This window comes from Gossypium raimondii, chromosome 3 (genome assembly GCF_025698545.1).
Source record: "Gossypium raimondii isolate GPD5lz chromosome 3, ASM2569854v1, whole genome shotgun sequence".
NCBI classification, from domain to species: Eukaryota; Viridiplantae; Streptophyta; class Magnoliopsida; order Malvales; family Malvaceae; genus Gossypium; species Gossypium raimondii.
In genome coordinates, this window is record NC_068567.1 from 44,584,696 (window position 1) to 44,596,386 (window position 11,691).

The 11,691-nt window shown below is 35.2% G+C and overlaps 1 protein-coding gene across 1 annotated transcript; it reads left to right on the forward strand.

Moving 5' to 3' along the window:
• The first annotated feature begins 1,637 nt into the window (after positions 1 to 1,637).
• LOC128039963 (uncharacterized) lies at positions 1,638 to 2,616 on the forward strand. Its single transcript, XM_052628907.1, has 3 exons — positions 1,638 to 2,012; positions 2,088 to 2,171; positions 2,281 to 2,616. The coding sequence occupies exons 1-3, from the start codon at positions 1,638 to 1,640 to the stop codon at positions 2,614 to 2,616; spliced, it is 795 nt and encodes a 264-aa protein (XP_052484867.1).
• The last annotated feature ends 9,075 nt before the right edge of the window (positions 2,617 to 11,691 follow it).

Consider the following 11,691-nt stretch of genomic DNA (forward strand, 5'->3'; position numbering starts at 1 on the left):
GGGAGACCGGTTGGGCAGCGAATTGTTGCTAATACTATTACTTCAAAGGTTGAGTCTAGAGGACCAGCTCGGATTTATGCTTTTAGGGAACTAGAGGATCAGGACCTGAATGATGTCATCGCAGGTACTTTCACTCCACAGTCTACTTCGTTATTTTCTTTGGTTGATTCTGGTTCTACGCATTCGTATATCTTTAGTGTATTGGCTGTAGGTTAGGGATTTTTGTAGAGACTATTGATTTGGGTATGACTGTTATTAGTTCTGTTGGAGATAGTGTGATAGTGTATGAAGTTTATCGTAGATGTCCTCTTATGATAAAAGGGCACATTTTCCATGTTAATATTATGGAATTACTTTTTAAGGGTTTGATGTTATTCTTAGTATGGATTGGTTGACTGAGCATAAGGCTAAGGTAGATTTTGAGACAAAATAAATTACTTTGAGGAATAGTGATGGGTTTGAAATTGTTGTTGTTGGTGAAAGACCAGGATTTCTGTCCAATATGGTCTCGGCTATGAAGGCTGGAAAGATGATGGGAAAATGTTGTGAAGCTTTTTGACCTATGTGATGAATTTGGTTAGTAAGGAGTTGAGAGTTTAGGATACTCGCACTGTTAAGGATTTTCCTGATGTGTTTCCTGAGGAGTTGTCTGGTTTGCCACCAAATCGTGATGTTGAGTTGGGTATTGAGCTTTCTCCTATTACTGCACTGGTGTCAATTACGCCCTATCGCATGGAACCAAAAGAGCTCAAGGAGTTAACGATTAAGTTGTAAGAGTTACTTAATAGAGGGTTCATTCAACCAAGTGTATTTCTATAGGGTACACCCGTTTTTTTTGTGAAGAATAAGGATGGTATGATGCAAATGTATATTAACTATAGGCAGTTGAATAACTTGACTATTAAGAAAAAGTATCCCTTGCCTCGAGTTGATGACTTGTTTGATCAGTTCCAATGTGCAACAATGTTTTCAAAGATTGATCTTAGATTTGGGTATTATTAGTTGAAGGTGAAGGAGTCTGATGTATTGAAAACTGCTTTTAGGACTCGATATTGGTATTATGAGTTATTGGTCATGCCGTTTGGTTTAACTAATTCCCCTGCTGCATTCATGGATTTGATGAACCGAGTATTCCATTCATACTTAGATCAATTTGTGGTCGTCTTCATTGATGATATTTTTGTGTATTCTTGTTCTGAAGAGGACCATGACGCACATCTAAGGGTTGTTTTGCTGATTCTGTGAGATAAACAATTGTATGTGAAGTTGAGTAAGTGTGAATTTTGGCTTAAAGAAGTGGCATTCTTATGTCATGTTGTGTCAGAAAAAGGGATTCGAGTGGATCCAAAGAAGATTGAAGCGATCTTAGAGTGTAAGCTGCCTACGAGTGTTACAGAAGTTTGAAGTTTATTGGGTTTGGCTAGCTATTATCATAGGTTCATTAAAGGGGTTTCCCTTATTGCTACACCCTTAAAGAAACTACTTGAAAAAGATGTGGTGTTTTAATGGGCCGACGAAGGTAGTTTTGATCAGCTTAAGGCAGTTTTGACGAAGGCACTTGTTTTGATTCAACCAGAGCCTGGAAAGTTTTTTTGGTTTATAGTGACGCTTCATATTCAAGTCTCGGTTGTGTGGTAATGCAAGAGGTAAAAGTTGTGGCTTATGCTTCGAGACAATTGAAGAAGCATGAGTGTAAGTATCCTACTTATGATTTGGAGTTAGCTACTGTGGTGTTTGCGCTAAAGATTTGGCAGCATTACTTGTATGGAGAGAAATGTGTTATTTATACGGATCATAAGAGCCTTAAGTACCTCCTCACCCAAAAGAAGTCAAATTTAAGGCAGAGGCATTGGATTGAGGTTTTAAAGGATTATGATTGTGTGATAGAATATCATCCTGGCAAGGCAAATGTTGTTATTGATGCTTTGAGTAGAAAGTCGATGACGGAGTTGAGAGCTATGTTTGCACATTTGAGTTTAGCTAAGTATGGTGGTTTGTTAGCTGAACTTCAAGTGAGGCCAACTTTGTCACAACAGATTAAAGAAAAATAGTTGTTAGATGAAGAGTTGTTAAAAAGATTTCGACAGGTTGAGCAAGGTGTTAAGGGAGATTTTGATGTTGACAGTGATGGTATATTGAACTTCCAAGGTAGGTTGTGTGTGTTGGATTATGTATATTTGTGGTAGGGGTAAAATGTATCATGATGTTCGAGAGGTTTATTTGTGGCTTGGGTTGAAGCGTAATGTTACGGATTTTGTGACTTGATATTTGGTTTGTCAGAGGGTAAAGGTAGAGCATCAGTTTCCTTTGGGTTTGTTGCAATCGATTGCGATTCCTGAATGGAAGTGGGAAAATATCACTATGGACTTTGTTTTGAGTTTTCCTTTGACTCTGACAAAGAATGATTCAATGTGGGTAATAGTTGATCGGTGTTCTAAGAGTGTGCATTTCTTGGCAGTGCATACCAAATATTCTTTGAAGAAGTTGGTTGAGCTTTACATTGCTGAAATTGTACGTGTTCATGGGGCTCCAGTTTCGATTATTTCAGATAGGGATTCACATTTTACATCGATTTTTTGGAAAAGTTTTCAAGAGGCTTTGCGGTTCAAAGCTTAGTTTTAGTATAGCTTATCACCCCCAAACTGATGGTCAGTCCGAGAGGGTAATACAAGTCTTAGAAGATATGTTACGAAGCTATGTGATTGAGTTTAGTTGTAGTTGGGAGCAATATTTGCCGTTATCAGAGTTTGCTTACAACAATAGTTTTCAAGCTAGTATTCGTATGACATTGTTTGAAGCGTTCTATGGTAGGAAGTGTAGAAATCATTTGTGTTGGATAAAATTGGATGAGGAGCGAGTTGTTGGACCAGATTCAGTTAGTGAGATTAAGGAGAAGGTAAGGTTGATTTTTGATTAATTGAAAGTAGCGTATGGTAGGCAAAAATCTTATACTGATTTGAAACGTCGAGATATCGAGTTTCAAGTTGGTGATAATGTATTCTTGAAAGTTTCACCTTGGAAGAAGGTTGTAAGGTTTGGAAGGAAGGGTAAATTGAGTCCAACGTATGTTGGACCTTATAAAGTTGTTGAGAGGATTGGTTTGGTAGCTTATCGTCTCAAGTTGTCACCAAAACTTGAGCAAATTCACAATGTTTTCCATGTGTCTATGTTGTGGAAATATTGTTTAGATCTGTCGCATAATGTACTAGTGGGGGAGATTGAAGTTTGAACTGATCTTACTTATGAGGAGGAACCGATTGAAATTCTAGCTCAAGAAGAGAAGGTTTTACGAAATAAAAGGGTTCCATTGGTTAAGGTTTTGTGGTGCAACCACAAGATAGAAGAGGCTACTTGGGAAGTCGAAGATACGATGAGACAATAATTTCGTTATTTATTTAGCTCAGGTAAATTTCGAGGACGAAATTCTTTTTAGAGGGGAAGAGTTGTCACATCGTAAAATTAAGTCTAGGAGTTGTAGGGGTATTTTAAGGATTTTAGCCTTAGTGTGCTCAGGATTTCGTTAGCATAGTAATCGGAGATGTTCTCATTGATGGTATTTAGAAAATCCAATCAATTTTTGAAAATAATGTTCAAAAGGTTTTCAATTTTGAAATACAAACTGATTTGTAAAAGGGTCTAAATTATGAGTTTTTAAAAGACAATTAAACCAAATTTTAATTTTCACCTTATTTTCTTCCTCTACCTACAGCTTTCATTATAGTTTTCTCCCTTCTCTATTGTTTGTCGTCCCTTGCTCTCCCAAGCTCTTCCCATTCAAATTTTGATTTCCAAACATTATTCTTTTGATTTCCTTCAATCTTCCAAGCATTAAATCCCTCTAGAATTTCATAAAACACGAAAAATATCATTGATTTCATCATCTCTCAAACTTGTCGGTTTTCTTGAAGTTGCACCAAAAGCTCATTTTTCTTCCATTGAAGGTAATGATTTGATTTCTTATTAGTTTTTAATGTTATTGGGTCTTTAAAACTGATTTTTCAGCCATTGAATCGCATGTTTTAAATAAAAGTCGAAAATTGGGTAATTAATGGTGGATTTCGGGGTTTTGAGTAAAAATGTGCTTTCAAAGTGTTTTAAAATTAGTTTTGACATGATTAGAAGATTTCTAAACTAACTTTAAAGTTTTGTTAAATATTTCTTAAGTTTTAATGAATTTTCGTGAAAATTGCCATAAACATGTCGAAAATTTCGATACAATGAATTGAGTAGTTTGGTGTGGTTTAAAGGTTGAGAATCTATCGTAGGAGAATAATTAGCTAAATGAAATTCATTTTAGGAGAAAAGGTTGAGTATAGACTGAGATAATCAAAATTTTAAGTTGCTATGTCGAAGGTTTCGGTTTCATGAGAACTTAGCTTAGGCTTGTGTTTTTAATTGCTGTAGGTGAGTCATTAGCTAATTTTTTATTGTATTGCTATGTGATTTATTGTATTTAATCTTCGGATTTTTTAGAATGGAGAGTGTGAGCTTAAAGAAGTTCAGTGAATGATCAAAAAACTACCAATAAACATGATATCATACATTTAATGAAAGCAACCAAAACACATTTACATACATATTTAGCCATGGTGACATACTAAAATATTCATGCATCAATTATTAACTCATTTAACTTTATAATCACCTAATTAAACATACATCACATTTCATAATATTTCATTTAATGATAAATTGACACTTGAGCTATTAAACATAAAAGTGGGCTCTATCACCACACACTGGATACATGATTCTCCAACACACCAATGACTCAATGAGTCGAACATATCCCAAAAGTATAGCATTTGGCTAACACTCTCCAACACACCAACATATCCCAGTTAATGGAGCTGAGCTCACATTCCCTTATCTCTCCAAAACTGTCCATAGCCTTAATGTCTCAAATCAAAACATAAGGGTGAGTACTCACGTCATTCTATGACATGCCAACTATATCCAATGGCCTTAAAACGTCCCAAGGCCAAAGTACCTATAATTAAAAGACATTTTTTTGCTATTTTCTGCACACTTTCACTGCACATTTACATCATTAACACAACATTATCACTGTCATTTGGCGTGCTTAACATGCCTACAATTAACATATTCCATAATATCCATCTAAAACATATATCTCATATCACATTAACATATCATAATATACAATCCACATCCCATAATCACGTATCACACAAAAGTAACGAGAGGAATAAGAAAGCTTACACTCGAAACTTAGGATAGGGGCTTAGGCTACTCTTAAGCTCTGATTTAACACTATGAATTGTGCCTACAAGCAGCGATTCCAAACAGTAACTATTCGTGCTTTCACCTTGTCACCGAAAGCTTAAACTAGCTTTTCCTTTTGTTTCGCCTTGCTCATTGATCAGTCGTAATTTGGTGTAGATAATTAAACTAAATTCCATACTTTAGGAGCTTGAAAGCAATCATTTCCATTAAGTTTTATTTATATTTTGTAAGTTTTCTTAAAATTAATAAAATGTACAAATTTAGTCTTTTATTGACCTCAGGGGATGAATAAGGCCTAAGGGTAAGCTAATGAACTCTGTAAGTGTGAATGAGACCATTATAAGGTGTACTAAATTGATACTGGTCACTATGTCACAACATGGAAGGATTAATGTCGCAAAATAATGAGCAGAAAGGAGAAATCATGAGATTGCCTTCGATTTTGTGACACAAACTAAGAGTGCCGTGACATACCCTTGAAGATATCCCAAGGGAAATATATTGACTCCATTGTCGTGACACAGGTACTGGTGTGTTCTTTGTACATTTTATTAATTTTAAGAAAACTTACAAAACATAAATAAAATAGGAGCCAGGGGGCGTTTTGGTCTGCACAATCAAACTTAAAGCTTGGGAGCATCAACAAACCTAGGGTTAAGGACAACAACAACCTGAAATCTATAAATAGGCTCCTTTGTAACATTTTATGGACACCAATCACATATTTTAGAATCCTCCTTTTAATTTCAGTTAAGTTTTTCTTTTTTTTTAGGTTTTAGATTTATTTTCAAGTTGTTCTTTGTTTATCTCGCAAGATCTGATTCGTGGAATACAATCAAACTTGTGGATTCACTTCAATCTTAAATATAAATCAGGCGTTTTCTTAAACTCTATGCTTCTGATTCGTCTATTATGCTTAGTCTTTATATCGATTCTATAATGTTAATGAAAACCATGAGGAACTAATCCCTCTAGGGGGTTTAGCGAGTGGAGGTATGGTCTAATAACTATTTTGTAGGGTTACTTCACGAATTAGCTGTTTGGAAAAAGAAGAACCTAAACCCTAGACCTGACAACCCTAGGAAGTTATAACAGCCCGATTTTAGTGAAATTGAAATAGTGATTTTGCGACCACAAATCTGACGTAAAAATATTTATTTTATTATTATTTTAGTGTCTATGACATATTAGCAAGGTCGTATAAAAATTTTGTTAAAAAAATTTATCGTTTGCATGTTTAATTTGGTGAGAAGGATTAAATCGTAAAATATGCAAAATTAGAGTTCTATAAGTTAAAGGTACCAAATGGCAATAGAACTTAATTGTATGAGTTCTTATATGGTAATTAGACCATTCATGTTGATAATGGAATGTGATGGATAGGTTTTAATGAAATATTAATAGATTTTAAACGTTATTTTGGTAAATGGACAATTAAGTTAAATGTTAAGTAAATTAAAAGTAAAATGATATCATCTTCTTCATTCTTAACCCTAAAATCACCAAAATTTCATTGTTAAAGGGGGGGAGCATTCAACTAGGGTAAATTCTTCATGCAAGGTAGGTTTTCAAGCCTGTTTTTAATAATTTTTATGTTTTTGAAGTCGTTGTAGCTTAATCTTGCTAGACCATGGACTAATTTGCAAAACTGTTTAAAGGTTAGGGTTTTCCCATAGATGTATTCATGTGGTTTTTGATATTTGATGGAAGAAAATGAATCTTTGTTGATAGATAAAAAACTTTTGTAAAGTGAATTTTTTTGAAAATGTCAAATAGGGATTTATTTGTAAAATGTGTAAAATACGTGGTGAAAATTGTGAAATAATGAATTTTATGAGTTGATATGGATTTATATGGAATTCGGCTAGCTTGGGTTAGTGATGAAATTGCATTAATTTCAACTTACGAGATTAAGGACTAAATTGTAAAGAAGTTAAAATGTAAGTGGCAAAGCATAATTTTGCAAAAATATGATTTTTGGACTGAATTGAATAGAATGAATATTGAATGAATTGAAATTGTTTATTAGATCAAGTTTAGCCTCGTATGGACTTAGATCGAAGGAAAGAAAAAGTGTTGGACTAATCTATCCTATTTCATCATTTTTGCGATCGAGGTAAGTTCATCAATTTAAATAGCATTTTAATGTATTTGATTTAAATACTATTATGTTATTTATCATATTATGCTTCGACGAAAAATCCAACGACGTTATGACGAGTATCAAGCCCCGTTTGAACTTTATGAATATATAGGATACAAATGACATGTCATTAGGGTTACCATGTTCAGGTGTTGGTCCTGAACGTCCTACCGATGGCTGGGTTTTGGCATTTTTTGCGGATACTTGTTAGCTTGTATGAGCGGCATCGGGTAGCTACGTTCCGACCATCAGCTTGTGTGAGTAGGCCCATTTATGGCTCGTATGAGAGTTTACATAAAGGAAAAGGAAAGGAATGGTTTCGAGCATATGTTAGAACACTTTGTGTGAGCTTCCTGTGTATCCGATATAATTGTAAGTGGTTCAACGAGCATGAAAAGGGATGAATCAATAAGGGTTTCGATTGATACACTATGAAATTATGGAAAGGGATGAAGTATTGATGATCTAAGTATGTATAGTCATGTTATGAAAGGTATGAATTCATATGTATTATGATTATGGAATTTACCTTACCATGTGATGAAGTTTGCTAAGTTATGTGATTAAGCACTAACTTGTGTTGTTGGTGATGCTTAGGCTTATGCCAAGCTAGTGTTGGATTTATCATGTCTATTTTATGATTAAGCTATGAAGTGGTAAACTTAGTTCATGAATTACAAACTTACTAAGCATTATATGCTTACATCGTTTTTCTTTTGTGTGTATTATAGATTACTGGAAGCTCGTCGGAGACCTATCACACTATCTGGCAACTTTTTCAGTAGATTTTGATGGTTTGAACGAAGGTTATAATTCATGTATAGGTGAATTGTGTCTGATGAGATGGTCATTATGTTTGGCTTGTAAATATGGTATTTTGGTTGATGAAATTTTGGGAATTTTAATGCTTTGATGGTTAATGTTGAAATGGTCAAGTGAATGTATGTTTTGAATGACCAATTTGGTATATTTATATGTGGTTTGGCATATGGTCAATTTGTGCTATGTCTTGGTATAGAAAATAGGTAGTTACGTATGGATGATTCATGGATAAGTATGTTATGTTTAGGTTGATTTGATTATTTGTGGTTGAGGTGCCTTTTGGCATATTGGATGTATGTGTAAATACCAAATTGAATTAGCCCTATTATGCATGTTATAAGTATGTTTTGAAGCTTGTTTGTATGTGTAAATAACTTGTAGGTGTGAGCTTGGTTTGGGTGAAAGAAACGGCTTGAAAATGGCCTATTTCTTGTCCACATGGCCATGCGATACGGTCGTGTGTCCCCTATAGATTTCAAAGGGTTGCAAGTTAGACAATTACACGGCCTGACACATGGGCGTGTGAAGCCATTTCGAGAGTTACACAGCCTGGCACATGGGCATGTAACTTGGCCGTGTGATCAAAGTTAGAGAGTTACATGGGCACGGACACGGGCTGGGACACGATCATGTGTCCCGACTTCGAATGTCCACATGGCCTGAGACACGGATTTGTGTCTTAGCCGTGTAAGTAACAAGGCCTAACCACACGGCCACGTGACCCCTACAGTGTAAAATTTTCTATCTTTTTCTATAAATTTCTAAATATTTCCGATTTAGTCACTGATCGACTGTTTAACGTCACAACAATAATGTGCAAGCGTACACTGTCGATGCAAGTATAATAGACAGATGAGAGTCTGCTGGATATCAATCCCACAGGGATGGCTGTCTTTTGTCTTTTAATGTTGGTGCAATAACTAGATAGAAATGAGATAAATTGTGAGGATAGTTGTAGGAGCAACAACTTTAAAACAATAAAATAAAATATGATAATGATAAATTGGGATCCCCAACATGAATCTTCAATAGAATACTAAGTGCTCATAAGGTATAAAAGGATAGGTAATTTTCGAGACAATAAATTTCAATGCATATCTTACCAAGCGTCATTCCTCTATTTAATCTGAGACTTAAACATGCATATTAACCCCACCTTCCGATGATGGCATTATGACACTATTAAGAACAAGTGGACTAAATTCGTCTAATCCTCACTCAACTTCCGTTGTAATGCTTGTTGGCTCAAACTATCACTGCATTTTCCAGTATCAGTGACTGCAAAAAACACTTCCGTGTTAAGAAATATTCAAACCCCAAGATTAAACAATAAAATCAAGATTGAATAAGATAACATTTAACCAAGAATTCATGTGTACTTCCATACAAACAGAAAACAGAGAGTAATCACCAGCATTTAGAAAGAAATAAGAAAGAATCCTGTGGAGAATACTCTTCCTAGACAACTCTACTGAATCTCTCTATTCACTCTTGCCTCGCACTTAGGTCTCCTCGTCAGAAGCTAATCTACATCAATTTTCACGTTGGCTCACCCGTGAGAGGCTTAAGATGATTGTAAAAAAAACTTTCCCCCCCTTTTTTTTTCTCTTCTCACGTCAACCTTTTATGTCCTCCTCCAACAGTACAAGTGTCATTTCCTTAGAATTATTTTGTCCTTGTACGTACAGGTTGGTTATACCAGACTGGATAGCTCATGCATTTTTAGTTCTTATCCAGACAACTGTTAGGTGTGGCGACAATTCTAGACGCAATCTGGAATTAACTCATGTAGTGACATTAATGCGAAAAGATAGCAAAATTAAGGATAAAATAGGATAGGATTCACTGAGTTATAAAATGCAATTTACTAAACTGAAAATGCTAAAATATATGCTAAGGATAAATAAATAGGAGCAATTTAACCAATAAGTAAGGAGGAAAACCTATCTTCTTTCTAGTGCTATCACACCCCAAACTTGAGTTTTTACTTGTCCCCAAGTAAAACAGAAACTGGCTAGGCTACAAAAAAATTTACTAAGGTAAATGATCATTCTAGCAACTTGAAAAGTCTAAATTCCCAATGAATGAATCACATTCAGATGAAAGAAAATTTCATCGACAATGCATAAGCATGAATGAATAAGGTTGCATCTTCATCAATGCTAGCATTATGCTTTAGGCCCTAAGTTCTATTTACCAATACAACATTTATTGTACAATACTAAGTACTTATATATTATATACAAATTTTTTTTTCAGAATAAGGGATATCATTGCATTACTGTACCCTTATTCTTGAGAAGTAACGATAAAGTGCAAAAAATCCCTAGGGAGTACGTAATTGCGCCGACACACACTCATGCAGCGACAACCTTTGGCTAGATTGATTTTTCTAACGCTTGATTTGGAGTGTTCCCTCTTTAAAATTCCATACTACACTCACTTTGGAGTGTCTCTAATTTATAACTATGTATATATAAGCACCTGAAAAAAAAACAGATTCATTCAAGATTTAAGGAATGATAGCAGTCATCCATTACTAATGCAACCTAATCCATTCATCAAAGAATTGAAGATACGACCTTCTATCAAATTTTTCCAACTCATTCATTGATAATTCCCATGATTCAAGAATTAAGCATCGAATAAAAAATTTTCGAACAATTTTCATTAACTATAATTAAACCTTTTATGCTTCATTCCCCCAAAAAATTTGAAATGTGGGTGCATTTCCAAGCCCCATATGCATTCTTCCAAACTTAAAGGTTGCATTGTCCCCAATGCACTAACATGAAAATGTAATGACAATAAAAACACAATGACAATATGTACTTATCAAAATAAAAGTTACAGCTATATGCAATGCATGAATACTACAGCGACATATGCATTCTTCTTTTTTATGTGCTTCGCACGATCCTCGGATAGCTCCTCAGTTTTTGGCTCTCCCCGACATCATCGGCTGCTTCTTATGTAGGAGAGGCCACCTGGAGTGGTCTAGTGTAGACCACTATTGTCAATGAATTGCAGTACTCTTCACTGGTTACCTCAGTAGCTTCCGCCAGTCTTGTTCCATCTTGCTCGAAAGTGTCAATATTTGCACCTATAGACTCGGGTGCGGTGACAATGTTCACAACATAATCTTCCTCTTCTTTTTCTTTTTCATTTTTAGCAACTTCTTCTTCTTCAGAAACAACTTTCTCTCCTGTAGTAGCAACTTCCTTCTTAACAACAGTGTCCTCTTGATTAGCAAAAATACCATCCTCGAACAAGCTATCAACTTTTCGCAGGCATTCTTCAATGTCCCTGGATTCCTCTTCTTTGTCACTATCAGAGACCTGCACAATGGGAAGGGATGCCACCAATTTGTCTCTGTCTTTTAAGTCGTCATCGGCGGATGAAAGGTTATAATTTTTAATGATTGGTGGAAACATTGGGAATTTCGGTAGTGGGGATGGGCTCAATTGGCTTAATGTGGC